This window comes from Lagopus leucura, unplaced genomic scaffold (assembly GCF_019238085.1).
Source record: "Lagopus leucura isolate 7727_CA_CO unplaced genomic scaffold, USGS_WTPT01 Super-Scaffold_100019, whole genome shotgun sequence".
NCBI classification, from domain to species: Eukaryota; Metazoa; Chordata; class Aves; order Galliformes; family Phasianidae; genus Lagopus; species Lagopus leucura.
In genome coordinates, this window is record NW_024962273.1 from 14,217,222 (window position 1) to 14,240,475 (window position 23,254).

Genomic DNA, 23,254 nt, shown 5'->3' on the forward strand with positions numbered 1-23,254 from the left:
ATGGATGGATGGATGGATGGATGGATGGATGGATGGATGGATGGATGAAGGGATGGATGGATAGATGGATGGGCAGAAAGACAAAGGGATGGCTTCAGGGAAGGATGGATGGACAGCTAGGGTGGATGTTAAGATGGCTGTGAGGATGGACAGTGGATGGCTTTAGGAATGGATGGAGACGTGGCCACCAGAGGGACAGGCAGACCTTCTCCCCACTGCCACCCTGGGGCTGGGCTCAAAGGTGCCACACCTGCCCCAATGCCAGGGCTCGTCAGGACGGGGAGCGCTGGGCATCAGCCCTGCAGCGGACACAGCGGGAGGTGCAGGAGCGGGAGGCCATGCGTGGCGCAGAGCAGGCACGGCAGCAGGAGCTCATCCGCGACATGAAGGGGCGGCTGCTGGAACTGCTGCGGTGAGAGCAGGGCCCTGCCCCCTCACCTGCCCTTTGTATACATCCTGCCACCCCCTCCAGTGGGTGTGCAGCCACACATACACGATTGCTCCCAAAGCTCTTTGCCCAGAGGAGGGCACCAAAGCCCAGGGAAATCCCACTTGCCACCTTGGGGAGGTTCAGTGCCCATCTTGGGTGCCCAACTTCAGTGCCAACCTTAGGTCACTCACATCAGACTGTGTTCCCAGACACCTCACACTGCATGAGCAGTGCAGAGACAACAGCAGGGACACACTGTCATATGTGTGTTTATGGGATTTATGGGATAAATCTGGGCACAGCCAGCAGCTGCAGAGGGGCTGTTGCATGGAGCCTGTCAAACACAGGAGCGCACACACACATACTGATCGCACATGCAACCCACCTGCAGTGGCCCAGTATCTCACCAAGGGTGACCCATCCCCTCCTTGCAGGGAGAAGGATGCCCTGTGGCAGAAGACAGAGGGTATTGACCCACCAGCACCCAGCCCAGCGCCCCGTGATGTGGGGCTGTGCACCCGCTGTGGCAAGGATTTTCGCCTCCTGTCCCGGCGGTACAGCTGCAGGTGGGCCCAGGAGGACACCGGGGAACATAGCAGGGATACCAACCACCACCACAAACCTACCATCTGCTCTCTCAGCAGGCTGTGCCAGGGCAAGGTGTGCCACGCGTGCTCCGTGGACATGGGGAAGCAGGGGCGATGCTGCCTGCTCTGCTACCAGCAAAGGCACCCACAGGCTATGTGAGCTGGGAGGACATTCAACCTGCTGTGCCTGGGACATGGGGCCAGCGGGTAGGTCCTGCTGCTCTGGTTTTCAGGTTGTGATGTCTTTTGCATGGCTGGCCCATGGAGAAAGAAACAACCCGGTGCTGACATCCCAGTGGCTCCAGTGTCATCAATCTGTCATTGCTGCTTTGATGCCCTGAGGGGCATTGGGAATGGGCATGCTGCTATGGGGAAGTCTGAGCCCTCCTTGGGGGGACTGTCTGTTTATGGGGTGTCTCTGCCGAGGACAGGCTTCACCCCATCCTGACGCAGGGAGTATGCAAGGGGAGAGGGCTCTTAGCCAACAGCCTTGGTTTCCTGCCAGGCACCGCTTGAGCAAGACCTTTCCCAGACATAAAGGTGATGGGCTGGCCCTGATCTGCTGCTTTGCTTCCGTGCAAGCCCCCTGCTGTCTCTGTCCAACTCAATTCCTCCTCCCTCAGTGCCAGGAACCTTCATATCCTGTTCCCAGCCTCTCCGCTATCCCACACATCTCTGATATCCTTAGGATTAAGGATCCCAGGAAGCTGTGTTATGGATGACAGAGGAGTGGAGTGGGACCCCAATAGAGAAATGCTGGGGGACGCTGGGGCAGGGACCATGATGTCAGATCACATATGAGGTGGCAGGAGGGACCCAAGCTGGGCCACAAGCCCCTCTTTGCTCTGGTACCAGCCCCAGTTGCCCAAGCCAGTGCGGAAATCTCCCTCTGCCCCATCCCAGTTGTGTAAGGGGCAGGTTCCTGGCTCTTTGCACAACGCAGTGCTGTGGGCAGGGGGTGTCCCACATGCTACCACCTTTGTGGATTGCAGGGGGGAGACAGGGCTAGCTCAGCGTCACCAAGGACAGGGAACAGCCACTAAAGGATTTTGCAGGGATTTGCTTTATTTGAGTTCAAATGGGTACTGGGAAGGGGGTGGTGAGAGTTTGACCCCAGCCGTGTTCCCAGGTGCACAGAGGTGACACACAGACCCTACGCTACGGAAGGACTCAGTGGTGGCACAGAGTGATGCCAGGTTGTGGTCCCCTTGAGGGATGTGCAGGATGCAAACCCTCTGCAACAGCCTCTTGGGTAACAGCACTTTCCTGCACTCACTGTCCCCAGGAAGTGCCGTGGCTGAGAAGTGTCCTGGGGACGTGCCCCAACCCCTCCTGTCATCCCCCAGTCAGAGCCATACAAGTGTGGAAAAACTTGCCACCTCCTTTATTGCTGGGCAGCTATCATTGCCACACTGGGGCCGTGATGTCCTCAAAGTCACAAGCTTTATCCCAAAGCGCAGGGAGAGTGGGCAGTGTTCAGCATCTTTCCATTGGGACCCCCATGCTGATGTGCCTTTGCATGTGCAGTGTGACCATGTGCAGCCCACAGTAACAGCCATCTGTGTGCCAGGGGGCCATGCCTACTGCCCAAGGCTGTGTCTTCGGTTAGGATGCTGGGGTGTGTTGGGTGCCAGGACTGCATGCACCAGGTCTTGGGGAGCAGTGGAGCTCAGAGGGTGGTGGAGGTGTTGCCAGAGGTGGAAGTGTAGGAGGTGCGGCCGTAGCGTGCCACAGCATCCTTGCTGATGAAGCCGCGCTGTGCCAGGATCTTGAGGAAGCTATTGCGAAACTTCTGCCCGATGAAGGCATAGATGATGGGGTTAATGCAACTGTGGGCAAAACCAAGGACCTGCGTGATGGAGAGGGCTGTGTCGATGTGTTTCCTCCTCTCACAGGTCTCGGTGATGGCATGCGTCCTCATGAGAGTGTCGCTCACCAGCGTGATGTTATAGGGCAGCCAGCAGACAAGGAAGACCAGCACCACAGCTAGGATGACCTTCATGGCACGCTGCTTCTGGACATTCTTGGTCTGCAGGAGGGTGTGCACGGTGACACCATAGCAGAAGAGCATGACCAGGAGGGGCAGGGCGAAGCCGAAGGTCTGCGGCAGCACCCGCAGCACCACCCTCCACTTGGTGGTATTCTCATTGCCAATGCGCTCGTAGCAAACCGTGCCATTGCGGTCTGAGACAAATGCCTCGCGGAACAGCAGCACGGGCAGGGAGAGCAGCACCGAAAACACCCAGATGCCCACACAGACAAACTTCACCCAGTGCCTCTTCTCAGTGACAGCACGGGTGGCGTAGACGATGGCCAAGTAGCGGTCCACGCTGATGCAAGCCAACAGCAGGATGCCGCTGTAGAAGTTGGATTCCTGCAGCACCGAGATGGCTTTGCACATGACGGTGCCAAAAACCCACTCGTGGGCCCAGTAGGCGGCCCAGAGCGGCAGGCTGAGAGCAAAGAGCAGGTCGGCCACAGCCAGGTTGAGCAGGTAGATGTCGGTGACGGAGCGATTCATGTGGCTGGAGGTGACCACCAGCACCACCAGCCCATTGCCCACCATGCTGAGGAGGAAGACCAAGCAGTAGATGAAGGCTACCAAGTATTTGTTGGCTACAGAGCCTTCATTACGGCATGGGGAAGAGGAGCCATCGATGTCAGGCAAAGCCAGGCTGTAGTTGCCATAGTCAGAAGTGTAGTTGTATAAGATGTCAAAGAGTTCGTCAGCATAAAATGTCCCCATTTTGCCTGCAAAGCACAAAGCAGTGTGGGCTCAGGGCACCTCCTGCACCTCCAGCCCCCACTGCTCTCCCACACCCCATAACCTCACTGCACCATACAGTGAACCATGCCTGGACACCACCCCCACACGTCCCCCTGCCCAACAGCCCCGTACGCACCCCTTCACCTCAGCACTGCCCCTCTCCTGTCCCCTCCAAGTCTATCCCCAATGAAGGAGCACTTCTGAGTCCCCCTGGTTGGTATGAGTCCTTTGAATCCCACTGCTCTCCCTAAAAACAGTTCCCGTGCCAGCTCCCCAAGCGCACCACAGTACCCGGAGCAGAGGAAAAACGCTTCTCCCCACTGTATTTTTGGCTTCTTCTGATTCCCCACCCAAATTCCTTGCAGTTCCTCTGGGGCTAGATTTCTGCCCACAGAAGGGGAAGTCCCCATTTCCTCTCCCAATCCCACACAGAGAACTATTTGGGGATACCGGATCTCCCCAAGGTTGGGGTTACCCTACGTGGAATTGGGTTTACACTATGCGGAGCCCTCCCTGCACCCCTTGTCCAGGTTCGTAGGGTGCCCCATTGCACCCCAAAGCTAAGCATCCCAGGCACTCACCCGCCACTCGCTGCCTCTGCTGCACCCCAAATCTTCTCCCCTTCCCAGCTCCCAGATTTGGCTGCTCCAAGGCCTGGCTGAGGGTTGCCACAGGATGTCCCCTGCCGTCACCCCAAAACAGAGCCCCTGGGGAGCGCGGGGACGTGGACCCACTGCTGCCACTGGGTCCCACACCTGTGCTAAGTGACCCTGATCCAGAGCTGACACCGCCGCTTTATGCAGCGCAGGGAGGAAGCAAGGTTGCAAAACCTTCTGCAGTGCGAAGAGGAAGCAGCGGTTCAAGGGGCACCTTCCCAGCACCCCCAGCCCAGGGCACGCCGCACCCGGGATGCATGTGGTACTGTCTGTTTATGGGACTCCGATAGCCATGGGGCTTCACTCCACCCTGTGGATGCTCCTGTACTCCGGGGACACCCCCATATTATTCTGGGGCACTCTCATATTGTCAGTGACACAGCAGCAGGGAGCCGGCTGGGGTACCACTTTTGGGGCTCCGTATCCCTGTGGCATCATCGCACATAAGGCACCCCATATTCCAGGGCACCCTGTCTCCTCCTACATTTTTGGGGCCCCTGCAGCACCCCACCCCCCCGAGGGCACCCCCAGGCTGCGAGGACCCCCATTCCCTGAGCACCCCTCAGCTTTGGCCTCCATTTGGCTCCTCCCAACCCCCCTTCCCCGCGCACCCCATGACTCCCCGGCGGCACCCCTCATTTGCTCTCCCCGCCCACCCAGCACGGTCCCGCCCCCCGGGAGGTAGGCGGGGGCAGCGAGTGACGTCACGGGGGCCGGGACAAGACCGGCGGCCTTCGTGCATGCGCCATCACCGCCGCCACCGCCCGGCTCCGCGGCAGCCGGGCCGGAAGTGACGCGCGGGCGCGAGAGCGGAAGCGGCGGCGCAGGCTCGGGCGGGTCCCCGGTGCGCGCAGCGGGCTCGGCTCCCTCCGGCCTCGGCGCGCTGAGAGCCGTTCCCCATCCCCGGCACCGACATGATCCTGCTCGAGGTGAACAACCGCATCATCGAGGAGACCCTCACGCTGAAGTTCGAGGGCGCGGCCGCCGGGTAGGGCCGGGCGCCGGGCCGGTGAATGGGGCCGGGGCGGGGCGGAGGAGGAAGCCTTCCGGCCTGGCGAGGCCTGAGGGAGGGGAGCGGGGCAGGGAGCGCGGGGCCGTGTGAGAGGCCTGGGCGGGGTGGTACCGAGGCTTGGCCCTGGGCGTGAGGCATGGCAGGGCTAGGCGGGGAGAAGGGCGGCGTGGGATAGGGTGGTGCCGGGGGCAGTGACAGGGCGGGATGGGGCCGGGAGAGGAGGAAAGGGGCTGCGGCACGGGGTGGAGGGGGGCCGAGCTGGAGGAGTTGTAAGGCTAGGGTGGATGAATGGGAGGCTGCGTGAGGCAGGGCTTGATGGGGTGCTGAGGGCTGGGACTGCGTGAGGGCGATGGAGCTTGTGGTGTTGAGGCGGGCTGGGGTGGGCCGTTGGGCTGGAAGGTTGGCAGCCTTCATCAGAGCAGGTTCAGAGTGGTGTTAGGGCTCATGTGGAATGAAGGAACAGGGAGGTGACCTGTGGCACAGCAGCAGCTTCAACCTATTTCTTTGGGGGTGGGGAGCAGATTCCTGTCAGCATCTTCTGCTGTCCCCACCTGGGACCCGTGTGTTCTGTCTAGTAGTGTAGGGCTGGTGAGCCTCTTGGCCTTGGGGAGGCTGTAGGGCAGCTGATTTGCGCCTGCATCTTCGGCTGGGACAGTGCAGCTCCTGGGGAGCCACTGAGCGTTACTGACAGAGATGCACTAGAGCCATGAAGGCCCTTGTCTGAGCGCAATCCAGCTTGGGAGAGTCACTTCATGTGAATGTCCATATCTGCAACCATGCACTTGCTGCATCTGAGTAGTGCTGTGCACCTTTGTGTGTGGACGAAGTCTAGAGAAGCAAAGCACAGCACTATTGTCTGTGGGGTGGAGCCTGTCCTGGCTCTGCAAGCAGCACAGCCTAAGCTGCTCTGGGAAGGGACTCCCCAGTGAGGCCTTTTTGTTTGTCACCTTTTCCACAAGTGGCTTTTGAAGTGTTCTGCCTTTTGTGTGCAGACCTTAGAGAAAGGCCATTTCCTCCATTTTCTCCTCTTGGTTGACTTCTTGCTCTTTTATTTCATACAATAACCTCCTAGGCTGTGTTGCCTTGTGGGAACACCAAGCTGCTCTCTGCTGTCAGCCTCTTTATTCTTCTTGAATGTGATCGTTTAGTGCGACAAGTATCCCCGAAGCACTGGCACCACACTGGGAGGACAGAGCTCTTGGGTGCTGCAGCTGCATCCATTAGAAAAAACTTAACTATATGGAGGTTAATAGTGTGTGTCAAAAACACTCATTCACCACAAGCTCGTATGGAGGCATTCTGCTGGTGGGAGCCTGTGTACGTGTCCTTGCATCAGTACAAGAGCAGCAGCAGTAAGTGGAGGCTGCAGCCACCAGGAGATTGAATGCACCTCAAAGCCCTGACTCAGTGCAGCTTGAGCTGAGGTTGCTCGCTCACTTCCAATCCATGGAGTTTCCATTTTGCTGTACAGCAAAGCTTTTAACTGTCTCAGTGTGCTTGCCTGGCATACCAATCCTTCCTGGATCAATTCCTCTTGCTGTGAGCATGGCCAGTGACATTCTGCTTCTGCCTCTTGTTCTACAGGCTGTCCTTTCTTTTGTTTGGATAGAGGACCAGCTAGGTGCTCTTTCTGGACCAGTGTTGTCCCCTCAGTATATTGCTGGAGAGGAGGAAGTAGTTCACTTCTGCATTTTCTTCTGTGCATGTGCTGTCCAGACAAGAACCCGACATAGATGAAGGTCAGAGATGATACTAAGAAAAATGGAAATCCACTTCTCTGAACAAGTCTTTTTGGGTAGAGGTGCTATATTATGCCATGTTTATTCATGAGAAATTTCTTTTCCATCCAGTTAGGGTTCTGGGGTCGTCCTGTGCACTGAGCGTGGAGGCAGGAGGGGATTTGCTGCATTTCACTGTCTTTGCATTTGACTGTCCACCCAAGGTGCGTCCTGGGGATGGACTCATGGTGGTCAGGGCAAGGACACACCATAAGGGATTCAGTGATTGAGAGGAGAAAGTCTGGACGCTGAGAGCTGGCCTTGAGTTATCTGCTCTGAAACTTGAATTGGGCAGATGTGATGCACAATTTATCTAGACTTGCTCCATGATGTGAGCAGCAGCACTTTCCTCTCCTTCTGTGACTGTGACATGGATCCAGCAGCTCCCTGCAGAGCTTCCCCAGGCCTTCAGGTCGGAGTGCTTCACATTTTCCCCATAGTGTGTAGAGCTGGGTGGCCCTTAGAACTCAGAGCCATTTCCAAATGTAATGTTTGTGCTCAGAGCCCGTGGAAATCTCATCATCTTGGACGGCCACCACTAGACATCAAGGGAGTTTGGTAATGAATTTCTTAAGACTGTAATTTCTTGTTTTAAATCAACTTCCTTAAGCCAACCACATTTTTAAATAATGTCCAAAAGCTACCGGAACCTGCTGAAATACCTCTAGTGAAGAATTTACTGCTGAGAGCTTGGACTGTCAAAGTGCTGACGTGGGGGAATACCTGGTCAGAACCTGAGAGCAAATGTGTTAGAGTCAGGCAGCTCATTACTTGAGTTGGGCTTCTGCAGGTGTCAAAAGAATAAGCTCTTCTGTAAGTTTTTGACTAATTCTCTTTGACTTGACTAATTGCCTGGAAGCTGGAAGAAACAGACCTGGGCTGGAAGCTCAGGAGTTGGGAGGTGAGCTCTGCCAGTTGGAAGATTTTGTTTCTCTTATTTGTCTCCTTTTGCTAACTGCACAGATAGAAAAAATAATAACCTATTTTAAATGTAAAATATTTCTGTCTCCTGTGTTCAGTTCTTTCTAAAGCACAATGGAGAACTGCCTTCCAAAACAGATTTGCCCTCCGGTCTGCTCTGATGTAACTGATTCCAGCAAAAGTGTGGCAGAGGGCTTGTATTCCTGGTTATGGTTTTTCAGCCATACATAGCTTGCCCTAAGCTGCCAGCAAATTCATCATCTGTTTCAAATTGTTACTTTCTATTTACTTGCTGTGCAAAGGAAAAATTTGCATAAGTGGAGAGCAGTGTGACTTTTCCCTTGGTTGGAGTTGGAGGGAAAAATATCTCATTAAATGTTAGGTTTCTGTAAAGCTTTTAATAGGTACAAATTTGCAGGGTTTTGTGAGTGCTGGCTGAATGGGAAAACAGCTGAAGCTTCAACTTCTCTGCTGTAAACCAGTTCCTGTGGACTGGTTGGAGAGTTTGGCTGAAACTGCACCCGCATGCTCTGTGGTATTTCCCATCTGTGGTCATCTTTGGTGCTCGCCTGCTCTGGAGCAGAGTGCTATGGCCCTGCTGGGTGAAGGTGGGTGACATGACCTTTGTGCTGGTGATGTGGCCTGTGAGCGAGTTCCTTGTGGGGAAGCTGGGGAGAGTACAGAGGATGGAGGAGCTCGGGCAGCCCAGCATCTGCAGAAAGCCCAGCCCTCAGCCTGGAGCAGGTGAGGAGTGCTCAGGTGATGCTGCTGGCAGAGTTTGCACTCTGGGGTTGGGTGCAGGATCATCAGTACCTCCCGCAGCTGCTGCACTTAGTGCAAGAGAAGAGCAGCTATCAGCAGAGCCTGCGGACTGGCTGCTGTGCTGGCAGTGGGAGCTGTGGGATGCTGCCCTATCTGCTGGACATCTTGTCACTAGCAGTGGCAAGTCCCTGCACAACCCCCCAGACCCCAGCAGGTCCCAGCACTGCTCCCAGCAATGCTGTGGGTGGGCACACGTGGGGACTGCCATTATCTCACAGCAGAGCACTTCTCAAGTTTGTAGCAGGCGTGCTGCGGGAGCTCTTTGATTTCATGCATGCTTGCAGCTCACGCGAAGTAGCTTTTGTAAGTTGAGTGAGGCCCAGGGGGGGAGGAACTGCCTGGATAATTTTAGACATTGCTTGTAAATTTTTTTATTGGGGTGACCTTTCTGTAGCGAGAGCCTGCAGTCTGTCACTGAATCTGGCTCACTCTCTTCCAACAGTGCATCAACTGAGTGATCTGCAGGTTCTGCTCAGAGCTGGAAGCTTGAAGCTTTGAAATATCCCCTACTCCTTTCATTTTTTTCCCCTCCTCGGGAGCAAGATATTAGAGTATCTGCATGCCTGCAGCTTTTAAAATAATTGCCATCTTCCTTTATTGGGTACAAACCTTAATTGCGATGTGGGAGCTACTTTAGTCATCTATCGATGCGGTTGCTGGCCAAGCTCGCATTTGCATGCAGGTCTGTTTAATGCAGAAGATGAGGGCTCTGTATAATTACACAGCCTTCATTCTTCTGTTCTTAAATTTGTTGTAACATATGGCTGAGAGCCTCTGTGGCCTGAGAACAAGGCAGGGAAGTTTGGAAGTTGTCCGAATCAAAATTGAGGAACTGCTGTCAGGAGAAAAAGAAGATTTGCTGTTGCTCTTAAGTGCTTGTTGGCATCTCTCCACGGGTGCTGTGGCTCTTCTTGGATCCACTGCTGGGGTGAAAAAATGAATGTGATTTGGAGCTGGCTTTGTATTAGATGGACTTGGTGCAGGAGCCATTTAGAGATGAATAAGGAGAATGCAGGCAAGAAGGAATAAAAACCCATCAAGGCCTCTTATTGTTATAAGCAGGGAGCAGCTGGGATTTGGTGTGGATTTGACTTCAAACCTGATAAGTGTTATCAGAAAATGGGCAGCCGCCTGCGCTTGGAGCAGCTGCCATTTTAGCTGCAGAGTTCAGGCAAGGTGTTGCAGAAAGGTCTGGGTTTGGTGTGTAGCAGAGAGAGGAGCCATCTTCAGCTGTTCCTGGTGGGAGAGTGGGTGTTACTGGTCATGGAGGGAGGCTGCAGTTTGGGTGGTGCAGGTTCAAGGAGCTCCCAGCAGGGTAATAGGGCACGAGAACTCCTCTGCTGCACTGGGGTGATGGTTCAGGCTCCTTCTCTGTCTGGGTATTTCTTAATAGAGGTGAAGGAGGTGATTTTTTTCCCTCTTGCAGAAACATTTTAAATAGCGAGAATAGTTTTGGTGAGGTCAGCTGGAGAAATAAATGGAAGCATGTGAAACTTTTGGGTCCCCCTGGGCTGGCTGGGGAGAGGTGTGCCCCACGAGGCAGGAGCATCCTGCAGCACACAGGGTCGGTGTGGCTGTGAGGAGCTCTGCATGCGGCTCACGTGAGCGCTTCCTCCGTGAGGCTGCGTGCCGGCAAGCTGGTGAATATTCAGGGCCCCGAAGTTCTGTTCAGTTACCTGCTTCTCCTTTAAACTTCACCATCCTCAAGTATGAGGACTGAGCCACTTGGGAAATCCACGCACAAATAAGTTCTGAGAAATTCATGCTTGCGCAATGGCACGTGCGGGAGTCACGTCATGGCTGCTGTAAGCTTTTGTGTGCAGAACAAAGGCTCTTGCACACAGCTATTAACCAACTTTGGGTCTGTGATGCTACAGCTCCCTAAATAACATGGCAAGTTATCCTTCTCTTGTCTCCTGAGTTACTGTCGCTGTTGCTCACTGTCTGTAATTGTTTCCGTGAGTTCCTCAGGGTGAGGTGCTGTATTTGGAGGGACTGCTGAGAGCCAGCTGTCAGCTCTGTGTGCATGTGGAATTGGGTTGGAGTGATGGAACTAAGCTTTTAGGGTGCATCCTCTTTAATATTCCTAGCTCTTATGTGCCTGACTGTGCTATCTTTAAAGCTTCCTACACAGGTTTCTTTTTTTATAAGACGTCTATTGCCATCCAAGCCGGTTCCTAAATCTGAGTGTGGTGCTCTAAAAGAAGAACACGTCTGCATCGGCTGACCATATGATATCGGTGGGATTTTCTTCCACCTCTGCTTCCATCAATCCTCAGTGAGCTTAGATGCAACCTGGGGAAATGCTCCCCTTTCAAAACCAAGTGTTAAACGTGCCATGGGGGAGGCTCCAAACTTCCATCTCCAGCCAACAGGGAAGAAGGGAGGATAAGAGTGAGAGAAGTCCCAGGTAACTGGTGTGACTCCAACTAAAGGACCTGCCCTGGGTGCACTCACACGGCTGCTTTCAAGTGCGTGTTTTTTTCTTCAGTGATGCAGCACAAAAAAACAGAGACTTTCCTGTCTCCCAGCAAAAAGGGCTGTTGCTTTTCACAGCTGTAACAGCTCTCAAAAAGCAGCAACACCTCATCTTTTCCACTTACAATCTCTGGTTGGTCGCTAGCACCTCCATTTCTACCCAAATAAGGTTGGAGTTGGTCTCTGGGTTAGGGTAGGTGCAAACTCAAGGCTAACTGGACCTGGAGAGCGCTCTCAGTTGGTTCAGGTAGGTGTGAATGAAGGCTGAGATTTCTCTGGGTTGTAAAACAGATCCAGCATCATTAGCCTGTACTCTGTACTGGCTGCTTTTGAAACATAAGGAGGTGTAGGCTGTGAAATAAAGCAGTTGATTGGCATTTTGACCCTGTTCTTATTTTCCACCCTGGCTCTCCGTGCTTTGCATCAGTCCCTCTTGGAGGATGGCCTATTAATAAGTCCTCTTGGAGCTGCTGAAGCACTTACATAGTGCCGTTCTCAACAAATTCACCTTTCGGATGCAATTTGATTGTTCACAGGATCCAGCTCTTCAAGAGGTTGTAGACTAGGGCACTTAAACTATAAGATTTTATAACATCTTCATACCTAAAACATGAGAGGCTGTATGCCTTAGGCTTGCAGGATGTTCTTGCTGCTGATCCTGAGGCAATCGTGAGTGTGTGGGCAAATCCAGATCTAGGAGTTTTCCTGCAGCGGTCATTGGGGTGTTTAGGGATAGGGTGTCAAGATGAAACGTGTGTCAAGAAAGTTTCATTCTGCTGACGGTTGATAGCCCCACACTTGGAGGTGGGTCTGCTCTAAAAGTAATTTGTGTCAAACCATTGGTAGAGCTGCCCTTGGTGGTGAAGGGGGCACGTAAGGAGGAATTGCTCAGCCGCTATGTCCGTTTCATTGCCTGGTGTCAGTGGAACTTGCAGAAGAGCCAGTCCTGCGAATTTGCATCTTAGCAGTTGTACGTGCTTATTAAAACCAGCTCCTTAGTGATGAGTAGCTTTCTCAGACATTTCTAACTCTAAATCTGCAGTATGTGGTCTCAAATTCTATTAATAAACTACAAATAACAGCAATCTCTGCCAGCTTCCAGGACTGTTTTATTTCATTTCTAGTAAGACTGATTCTTTTAGGAATGAGCAGTAGCCCAAGCTGTCAAAGGTTATCTGCTGCTTGAACAGCAGGGTCCAGATGAGTTTTCAGGTAAAACTGCTTGTGAGAAATGAAATGAATCGTCTTTCCTTCACAACTTGGGGACTGCTGTTTGACTTCTCATTTACCTCTCTTGTTCTCTTTGCTTTTTAGAAATAAACCAGAGGCAGTAGAAGTAACATTTGCAGGTAAGCTCCATAATGCTCCTGACTTGAAAAAAACGGGGGAGCTAACTCAGAAGGCCTACCCATGGTTATGTCTGGTGCAGTCAAATTCAACTAGCACAGTTGGGTGGGGGGCAGGGGAGAGCTGCACATGGACAGGCTGTGTGAACACCACACACTTTCCCAAAGCTGATGGTTTGTGTTCTGCAGAGGCAAAGTCTCCTGTAGGCTGCCCTGCTGTTTTCTCTGTCCCTTGACATTCCTTGGGACTTAGCACACAGCAGTGAGTTCAGCGGTCAGAACAGGCCGTGCCCACTTTGCTTTGTGTGAGTGCTGGATAGCTGTTTTACTTTGCCTGTTCCCCAGTCCTGCACTTGGTGCTGTTTGTTATTAGGTCTTTAGCACTGTCTAGTTAAGATTGTTAGAAGGCTGGATTGGATTGAGAAGCAGGATAAATTCATAGCCTGAAGTTTGCTCTCTAGAATGGGAAGTGTCAAGAAAATACAAGCATTCATTCAGTAGCTGATGTCTTGTTTCTGTTATCAAGGATCTACGTAAGCTGTAGAGCTCCGTGGGGAAGTGGAGGTAGCTGGAGGGCTGACTTTCTCTGCCTCCTGCCCTGGCTGCCTGTTCTGCAGTGAAGTGAAAGCTGTCTCAGCAGGCACTGCCTGAGCTGCTTTTGCTCTGCTGATGGAGGTTTTTTCCTCCTCTAGGCTGCAGGTCTGGCCTGGTGGGCATGTCAGTCACTTTGTGTGCTGAGCATCCAGAAGGCTCCCATCTCTGTATTTGTGTCTTTGTGCATTGGACACGAGCAGACTTGAAAGGGATGCTAAATGACACTAGACTAGATCTTCCCATGATGGACAGGTGTCATAACTATTTCAGCTCTTTGAATGATAACAGCGTTCCCTATGTGACACCACTTAAGTACAGCTTTGTCATGCGTCTGTAAGGGCTGGGGCAGAGGGAATCGTGTCACTATGTAATTCCTAGAACACCATTGTTTCCTCAGAAATAGGAACTGATCCATCTCACGTTTGTCTCACTTGCTTTGTAGATTTTGATGGAGTTCTTTACCATATTTCAAATCCCAATGGAGATAAGACAAAAGTGATGGTCAGTATTTCTCTGAAATTCTACAAAGAACTTCAAGAACATGGTGCCGATGAGGTGAGTGAGCATCTGTGGGCATCTGGGGCTTTGAGACTACAAATGCTTTATCAGAAGAGGCCATGCCCTTGTGATGTTCAGATTTAATGTATAGAGAAGTGTCTGTAATCCTGTCTCATGTTGAAATTTCTGTGCTGACCAGGAGTCTCGCTTTGCTGGAGTGCGAGGACAGAGTGTGTTCCCACTCTGTTGTGAAGAAGTAGTCATCTTTTATGAACTGATAGCCTGAAAGGCCAAAGCATCACTAATTCTGAAAGTACCTTCAAAACGAGTATGAGGTCTGGCAAAAAATAGTTTCATTGGCTGATGCTCTGAGCGCAATGGCAACAGAAAGCACCAGATCAACTCTGGAGTCCCACAGCGGTGCTCTTCTAACTCTAACCACACTTAAGACAAGTTATAGGCTCCAGCTGTGCGTACAGACCTTGTTCTACAGACTGTCTGGTTCCCCTTTTGCTGCTGCTGTGTGAAGTTAGCAGGTTCAGTTCCTGTTGAATGAGCCCCAGCTGCAGAGGGCCATTTATGGTAGAAAGAAGGCGCCTCTCTGAGCTGTGGTAGGGTCGCAAGGCAGGAAGTGTGACTCAGTTCCCGAGTTAGTTTTCAAATCTCTTAATGCTAGTAAGTGGGGTTCACCCTGCAGGTTTTTGCCTTGGAGGAAAACAAAGAAACTGCTCTACGAGTTTATTGAGAATCTGGCAAGAAGCAGGGGATTTGAACACAAGGTGAATTCCTGCAAGTTGCTACAAGACCTACTGAAGTTAGAATAAATGTGACTCAGCATCTTGCTTTCTAGGACCAACATTGCCTCCTGTACTACAGGGCTGTGGGAGCAGCCCCACTGCAGTTGCTGCTGGGAAGCAGAAGAGCCAAGCAGCACAAGTGCTGGAGCCTTTCCAGCACATTTAGTGAGGATCAGTACAGTGGATGATCACAGGAGAAGTGCCGTGGTGGGTGAGGGACTGATGTTCACTGCATTGTAGCAGGGTAGCAGCCTTACACCAATAGTCACTGTGGTGGCTGAGCAGTGGTGTGTGTTGCTTTTCAACTCTGGCTGCTGTGCTGAGAATGAGGGCAGCTGACAGCCAGCTTGTCAGGCTCTGAGAGGAAGATGGGATCTTTGCAGGACTGCCTTGGAAGTGCTGACTAAATAGAAATAACATTTTTAAACCGCTGTTTAAGAAACTGAGTCTCTGTGCTTCCGTAGAGAAGATGGAGCTTGTTTCTGCACTTCCTCCACTTGGTCTTTGGTGAAACCCCGCTGTGAGAAGCCAAAGTGGGGTTCCTGCTAAGAGAGAGCATCTCCCTGGGCCAGACAGGCTTTCTGCTGGGGAGGTTTTGGCATGCAGAGTGCCTGTGCGTCCTCTTTGCGTGGTGGAGGGTGTCATCCCAGGAGGGCCAGTTCTGCCATAGTGTTCTTCTGTGTGAAATACCTCCTGTTCCCAGCCCCCTCATTGACACAGTGCTACAGCTCAATTGAAAATTGCCATTGATGTAAAATTCAGCAGTAATTATGCTTAAAGAAACGTTTTTGCTGGGCTGTGGGCGTCTGTTTCTGGGAGGAATCCAAGTTGCCTGGCAGTCTCCTCTCCATCCCCATCTGTCCCAAGGAATAGGCTGAGGCTGGGCAGGCAATTGCTTGGCCAGGCCTTGCCCTGCCCCAGTACTGAATGTGCACAGAGAAGGACGGGGCCTGCTTTGTGGTGCCTCTCCCACCCTGAACCCCTGGGAGCTGCCTTTGGGATGGGAAGGAGGTTTGTAGCCCCTGAGCTGCTGTGTCAAACTGCTGATGGTTCTCCTTGGAGGATAGAAGGCATACAGAAGAGATTTTCTTGCCAGTGCAAGTTCAAGACCAGCATGAGCTTGAGGAAGTTCTACTTTTGACTCCTGTCCTGCAGCATGCTCCTTGTCAGTGGAGATCAGAGAGTAGGAGCAGGCAGTACTACTAAAAGCTGATTACTTAGTAATTCTCCAAGTTCAGTTAGAGTAGGGGAAGCAGATGCATGTAGTTTGATGTTTTTTACATGGAGACTGAGCATCACCTAGACAGTGCAGCAGGAAACAGCTCTGATAGCTTATGTTTACAATGTCTGTTTTTTTTCTTTTTTTTTTTTCTAGGTGTTGAAGAAAGTCTATGGAAATTACTTGGTAAATCCTGAATCAGGTAACCCTGCTGTAACACTTACAGTGCGTATAAATGCAATTCTAAAATGGCTTAAGTAAACTCCAGAATGCTCAGATGAAGGCTACATGTCAAGAGCTTAATGTTTCTGTACAGTGAGTGGCAATAAAAAAAGGTGTCTTACATACATCAGGGCTGAAGCTCCTTGCAGTATAAGCAGTAACTCTCAATGCAGTCCTCTTCCAGGAAGCCTCTATTGCTCACAATTGGGGTCTTTGTTCTTCTCAAAGGCATTTTGTGAGACACAGGAAAACCATGGTTACCTGTGACAGCATCTCTTCCTACTCACTGTGAAAACTTAGGAGCAGCGCAGCCAGCATGTGTGTCTCAGAGCTAGAGAAAGAGCCCTGGGAACGTTTCCATGGTCACACGTTGAGTTCAGGCACAGCTTCTGGCAGTGGTAGTTGTTGAAAGCAGTCACCCCTGAGGTTTTGGAAGGCCTTAAGGCAAAGGTGGGACTGTAGCAGCGATGTTTGGATTGTAGGTGTCTCTTTCCAGAAAACATGTCTGTAGTTGTATTAAGACCCTGTATAGATGATTAAGGTTGGTGTGTGTTCCTCACCAGGCTACAATGTCTCTTTGCTTTACGACCTGGAGAACCTTCCGGCAGACAAAGATGCTATTGTGCACCAAGCCGGCATGTTGAAGCGCAACTGCTTTGCTTCGGTCTTTGAGAAGTATTTCAAATTCCAGGAAGAGGGCAAAGAAGGAGAGAAAAGAGCTGTCATCCACTACAGAGATGATGAGACGATGTAAGTGTTCAAGTGGCACAGGATTGAAGTCTGACAGCTGTTTCTATGCTCTCTGCTTCTACTAAGAGCTGTAGGATGCAGTTGAAAGTCGGGAAATGCTATTGCTCAGTGCTTTGGCATGGTAATAAGGGCCTGTCCTAGGCTCTAAGGCGTACCCAGCGATGGTAATTGCTCATCCCTCAGGCTGCAGAGGTGTTATACAAGAGTCTCTTGTTGGCAGTAGCACTTGTGGCTGCATGCAGGAAAGGAATTAGCCACTCCCATCAAAAGTGTTTTGCTCCCTCTAAACACTGTCTTGAGGAAGGGGGGGAGCGTTTCAGCATCTATCTGAGCTTGTCACGCAGCTGCTTCCTCATCCAGTTGCAATTCTGGCAGTTGTATTCACAACTGAGTTCTCCTTTCTTGCCCACCTGCAGGTATGTTGAGGCAAAGAAGGACCGCGTCACGGTTGTGTTCAGCACGGTATTTAAGGATGATGATGACGTGGTGATTGGGAAGGTGTTCATGCAGGTATGGAAACTGGGGAAAAACATCCCATCCTCCATTCACTTCTTGCTTGGATCAGCAGTGCTGAACAAGCACATGTAAGACAGAATCTCACAGGCAATTTAATGCATGTAAATGCTCTGCAGGGCTCCGCTCTGCCCTGGGATGGAAGAGTGTGCTAATAGGCACAGGAGTGTGACTACTAATCCAGGCTCTTGCACTGTCCTCTTAATTATTGATGTCTTGCTGACATACACAATCAAACAAGTTATGTACTGCAGATGAAAAACACCACGTGGATACTTCCTTATCCACACTAAGTCCCTGTCGCACAACTGGCTGTGGTGCAGGGATCACCAAGCAGCAGAGGAGAGGAGCATGGCAGGGAGGCTGTAGAAGGAGTAGAGAGGATGGGGCAATGTTGTGCTATGCCCGAGAAGGTGCTATGGGTTTGTTTCTGCTGATTCTCAACAGCTGCAAAAATACTTGGATCAGGAGCAGCTCAGTGTAACTGTTTTCATGTGCAGCAATGGCATGTTGGATTTGAGCTTTGAAAAGCTATGAGTTTGCTTAGTTTACGTACTTGAATCAGCCGTCATAATGCCAAATACTTCTGGATTCAGCTGCCCTTTGCAACTGCCACTTAGCTGGGAAGCATTCAAAGGGCCATAGTAAACACTTTGCAATTCTGTTAGCAATGGGGTCCAGCCTGCAGAGATTGAGACATTTGCTGACACCTGGGGCTGGCTCTGAGCTGATTTGTGTGTTCATCCATGTTGCCTGTCTAGCTCACCTTCTGTCTGCTGTTGGGCTTGTGGACAGCATGTTGCTGGCCCAGTTTGCTGGATACCAGTTTACCTACGTTTGGAGTTCATTCTAACAGGATCTGTTGTAGTGGCAGTGTATTACCTCACAGCTTTGCTCTTTGTGTGTTGTAACTAAATCCAGAGCATCTGCTCTGGCTTTTCCTCACCAGCATATCCCACAGTCTGAAATTCAGCTTTATAAATCCAGGAGGGAGGCGTGAGGTGAATAGAACAGGGTTTGTGAGGCTCCAGGGGAGATGGCAAAGCTTCAAGGGAGCAGCTGTCCCAGAATCTGCATGTCCCAAGTTCCTGGTTTTTTACAACAGCAAACCTTATTCCTGCCTGGCCACAAGAGTTTCCACTCTGAGTCACGCTGACTCCTTTCCTCCAGCTATTTCTGTTGCGTAATGCAGTGGCAGCTGCATATCTGTTCCCTCATGGAGAAAATCTGGCCATTAACTAACCAGCAAAGCCATTTGAACCATTTCACCCTCTGGTATAAACAGGCGGAAGTGCAAGCTAAGCATTTCATGAAGGAAACCCCAGTGAAAAACTTGGCTTTCCAACAGGAGAGCTCCAGCCCTTCTTGGGGTGTGCAGTGCTGTCCTGAGAAGGGAGGAGAGGCCAAGGACAGCTGGCAGTGCACGGGCTGGGCAGGTCAGCAAGGCAGAGGGGTGTTTGTTCTGCCTTGGGGCAGGGAAATGGAGTCTGGACTTTCCGAGCCCTGTTTGGAGATGCTCTTGAAACTCACTGCACGTGAGATGAGTGTTGTGCTGCTGTCAGAGAGGCTCCCTGGTGAGAAGTGGTTTTCTTTGCATCCAAGTGTTGTTTCAGGGCTGTTTTAGAGAAGAGCTAGGAGAAGCAGGTTTCACGCACAAGATTCAAACCCTTTACATGCCTTTTAATGCCTGGGTAAAGATATGTGGTGGGAGATGCTTTTCTTAAATGGCTGAGCCTTTAAAACTCACACACTTGAGACTCTGCAGCCCTTTCTGAATTTTTCCCCTCCTTTGGAATGATGGCTGCTGCCCACTTTCACTGGAAGTATTTGGAATAGGAGCTGTGCTGTATCATATCTGCTTGCTCAGCCTGAGGTGTCCTGTCCGTGAAACGCTCCTATGTCCCGTGACAATAAATGTGATGCTGAAATGTGCACAAACTGAGGGGCTTGTACTAGGGACACACAGACCTGGGAGAGCCATGCATTTTGGTTTGATTTTGCTGGAGGAAAAAATGATTGTTTTCCAGAGGCTTGGCCTGTTTAGATTGGCCCATAGAGGGAAAGCTGGGAAACCTCCTGCTTAGATGCTCTGTGGAACTGGAAAATATTATTTGCTTTTCTATTGTGCTGCCTGATGTGCCGCAGTGGGGCTCACCTTATTTTTGTTTTGTTCAGGAGTTCAAGGAGGGTCGCCGGGCCAGTCACACAGCCCCACAGGTGCTCTTCAGCCACAGGGAGCCACCCTTGGAGCTGAAAGATACAGACGCAGCCATCGGCGACAATATCGGCTACATCACCTTTGGTGAGCAGGCAGCTCTGCGGTGTAGGGATGCTCAGGGTGGGGAGAGGTTCTTGCTGCTGCATGAAAACCTAGTTCACCTTCCCTGAGTGTTCATGCTAGTTATTGGGCCTAAAGGGACTCTGGTGTTCTGTTGTTGTGTGTCCTCTTCTCTCCCCAACGGTCAGCGTCTCTGTGGCATCAAGTCACCTCAGCTCTGCTCTGGGCAGTGAGGGAGTTGACAGTAAGCCATATGATGTTGGCCTATAAATTGAGTTCAGCATGTGGGAGTAAGAGACATTTGGCTTTGTTGTGGAAACTGGAGGCTCCTTTCTCGTGGGCACGTAACCTGTAACTGCAGATGCCTGGGCTGCAAGATGTGCTTCTCCAGTGCTGCCTCTCTGTTCTATGCCTATCACTTCTATCTCTGATGAAATACCTTCACCTGCCTGCAAAGGTGCTGCTTTGGCCAGCAGTCATTTCCTCCTGGGCAGCAGTGCTGATGACTGACCTGAGAAGTCCAAACCCTGCCCCTGTTCAAAGGGAGAGATCTCTTTACAGAGAAACTGGGACCATGGTTGAATGTGCTGTTAGGGTCTCCCAGGCCAGCATGCCTGCAGGTTGGAGCTCAGAGACAAAGCACAGACACTGCAGAGGAAAGCAAAGCTAGCACTGCTCTCCTCCCACGCTGGGAACAGTGCCTTGGGTTCAGGCACTTAATCAGTCACGGCAGAGCTGCCTAATGGCAGTTCTTGGACTGCCAGTAAGACTTCCTCCTTGTCTAGAGGCAGTTTCTCTGTTATCTGATCTGACAGTCCCAGGTGAGATCATCACTGAGACAAAAGGTCTTTCAGCCCTTGGATCTGGGACACTTAGCACAGCACAAGCACTGAATCCATGCACTGCAGTTTCCTAAGGTGTCGTCATCTCTGGGCACTTGGCCTTGCCTTTGTCCTCCAGCTGTGTCCAGGCTGCTTCGAGAAACTTGAGTGTGTAACAGTGGGTGGGAAAGTGCTGCTAAGCCTTCTGTTTAAAATCATCAGTGCTGCTTAATCCTGATACGTGTCTCAGTAATGAGCACAGTAAACAGGCATTCAGAGAAGCGCCCTACAGCCTGCAGCACCGGAGGACCCTGAAGAGCTTCAGGAAGCAGTAACAGTTTGTGTGGCCCTTTTCCTTTCAGTGCTGTTCCCCCGTCACACCAATGCTGCTGCCAGAGACAACACCATAAACCTGATCCACACATTCCGAGACTACCTGCACTATCACATCAAGTGCTCGAAGGTACCAAGGGGATGTGGCTGGGGAAAATGGGAGGCTTGGCTCATCTCATCTGGGGGGACTAAAAGGAATAAGCATGGAGTAGGAGTACCCTCACTTCCCCCACCCTGAGAACTGACTGCTGCACAGTACTGCCCTCCACAATCGTGCTAGGCTGGCAAGTGGTGCGTCATCGCCTTCTTCCTGTTCCTTGGTACAGGCAGTGCCTGTTCACCTCCCATCCTAGCAGCAAAGTAGGATTTTTTTTTTTTTTTTTCCCCTTTTCAATCTGTGGTTTTCTTTCTGGGAATAAAAATAAGCATAGTTACTCAGAAACCTGCCTTTGACCAGAGCTCAGGCAGCAGTTTTCACTGTTGGCTCCCCAGCTTCCCTCATACTGCATGCCAGGGAGGCTGAGTACCCACTGTAGCTGTGCAGAGCTAGTTGCTTTCCTGTCAAGGGACAGAAATGTAGCCCTGTGCCCTCCAGCAGCAGCTGGCCCTGGGGCAGGTCTCCCATCATCTCCAGCTCCTGTGGAACTTAGCCATGAGCAGTGCCTGGCTGGCAGGAGTGACAGCCCTTACCCAGGTCACCAGCTTATCTCTGCTGCTGTGCTCGCAGTCCAAAGCCAGCCATAAGCAGCCCAAAGCTGTGGTTAGCTGAAAGATTTGCCTGAAGTCTTAGCTGTGAACACAGGATCCTGAGGTGTCCCTGTTTTGTTCATGCAGGCCTATATTCACACACGTATGAGGGCAAAAACATCAGATTTCCTCAAGGTGCTGAACCGTGCCCGTCCAGACGCAGAGAAGAAAGAAATGAAAACAATCACGTGAGTAGCAAAGCAAGGCCTTATTAATCAGGTTTCCCTGTCTGCCACAAGCTCATTTCTTCACAGCTCATTCTCTGCTCCTAGGCTTGTGATACTGTGGGATGGCTGTATTGGGACCTGATGCCCAGTACTTGCAGGGCATCTTCCTGCTGTGAGCGTGGCATGGCTCTCCCCACTGGGGCTTATTGTACTGTCAGACTGCTGCCCAGCCCATGAGGGAGAGTGGCCAGGTCCTTCCCAAAGGCTTGCAGCAGCTCCCCAGAACCTGTGGCCACTAGCTCACTCAGGCTGTGAGCATTCCTGGGGACTGGCTCCCTTTGGCAAATAAAGCAGCCCAGAGCAATGCACGCCAATGACAGTGGTTGTGTAGCATGTTCCCCTCATGATCCTGGCCTCTTGATCCCAGAGCTCCTTTGCATCCTTTTTCTGTGCATCCTGGTATTTCCTCTTTGCTCTGGGGCATTGGGGTTGTGCCCTTTGTGAAAGCCAGCCCCTCCCCATAGCAGTGTGGTCCAGTTGCTTGGTCTTGCTGCAAGCAATGCCTGTGAGCTCTGAACCAGCAGTACCAGTGCGTCTTTGAGAGCTCAAAGCAAGCACGTGCCCACAAAACTCACCCTGGGGCAGCCCAGAAAAGCCAGAGGCAACCTGAAGCAGCTCTGAAGTCCGCGCTGACCTCTCTCTGCATCCTTACAGGGGGAAGACATTCACAACCCGTTAATGCCAGGGTCACTGAGGCTGCCGTGGAGGATGAAGGTTGGGGCACTTGCTACCTGATAATCGTAGCTTTTAATGTTGCACCTCTGTGGGCTCATAAGGAATTCAAGCAATCGGGGTCTGTTTGTATGACAGTTTGGGAAGTAATCTGCAGAAACGAGCTGTGCTTGCGAGGACTCGATCGTTCCAAGAAACAAACCTTAATTCCAGTTTGATTGACTTAATTTCTTTTCTTTTTTTTTTTTTAATTTTTTTTTTTTTTCCTTTTCAAGCTGTTTCGCTTTGCAATATGTTACCGGAAATAAGTTGCAGTATTTCTTATGAGAATAATGCAATATTAACTTGTTTTCTTCTGAATATTTGAGTTCAAAACTCCTGTATCTGAAGAAATACTGTTGGGGTTCATTAATAAAGGAGATCTTTCTATCTTAACGAGCTGTAAGTTTTTGGTTTGTCAATACATGTGGCCTTGCCAAGGAAAGGGCACTTGGAGAGACAAGCGCAGGGGGGTGTTGAAGTTGGCCAGGGTATGGGGACAATTACTGTGGCTTGGAGCTCATTACATTCTTCTCAGTCTGGGGCTGAAGTGTGGGTGCAGTACCCAGGACTAGTGAAAATCCTCTTGTGTTAGTGAGCCAGGGGAGAAGGAGCAGCTCTCTTAGGAAGAGGAGACTGGAGTCAGCTTGGTTCCCTCACAGCAGAGCCAGGCTGAGAAGCAGTGTTGTGGTGTCCTGACCCCCACTTACTACCTCTTGTATGCAGTGTCACTTGTCTCCTAATGGG

The 23,254-nt window shown here is 51.4% G+C and overlaps 3 protein-coding genes across 4 annotated transcripts in view; 2 read left to right on the forward strand and 1 right to left on the reverse strand.

Moving 5' to 3' along the window:
* Positions 1–1,307, forward strand: part of RUFY4 (RUN and FYVE domain containing 4) — a 3,814-nt gene extending 2,507 nt beyond the window's left edge. The window contains exons 6-8 of one of the 2 annotated variants that reach the window (XM_042877597.1): positions 266–412; positions 865–996; positions 1,072–1,307. In XM_042877597.1, the coding sequence (XP_042733531.1) occupies positions 266–412; positions 865–996; positions 1,072–1,177 (385 nt within the window). In that variant the 3' untranslated portion in view covers positions 1,178–1,307. The remainder of the gene's footprint in view (positions 1–265; positions 413–864; positions 997–1,071) is intronic. The other variant, XM_042877598.1, reaches the window with a different exon arrangement.
* A 1,077-nt stretch (positions 1,308–2,384) lies between these two features.
* Positions 2,385–4,397, reverse strand: LOC122183566 (C-X-C chemokine receptor type 1-like). Its single transcript, XM_042877599.1, has 2 exons — positions 4,366–4,397; positions 2,385–3,768 (listed from the first exon to the last, which is right to left on the reverse strand). Exon 2 carries the CDS (start codon positions 3,761–3,763, stop codon positions 2,687–2,689), a length of 1,077 nt encoding a protein of 358 aa, XP_042733533.1. The 5' UTR covers positions 3,764–3,768; positions 4,366–4,397; the 3' UTR covers positions 2,385–2,686.
* Positions 4,398–5,268: 871 nt separating this feature from the next.
* Positions 5,269–22,903, forward strand: ARPC2 (actin related protein 2/3 complex subunit 2). The gene is made up of 10 exons (XM_042877600.1): positions 5,269–5,428; positions 12,766–12,800; positions 13,834–13,946; positions 16,062–16,107; positions 16,691–16,877; positions 17,294–17,387; positions 19,566–19,692; positions 20,852–20,952; positions 21,657–21,757; positions 22,451–22,903. The coding sequence occupies exons 1-10, from the start codon at positions 5,355–5,357 to the stop codon at positions 22,473–22,475; spliced, it is 903 nt and encodes a 300-aa protein (XP_042733534.1). The 5' UTR covers positions 5,269–5,354; the 3' UTR covers positions 22,476–22,903.
* The last annotated feature ends 351 nt before the right edge of the window (positions 22,904–23,254 follow it).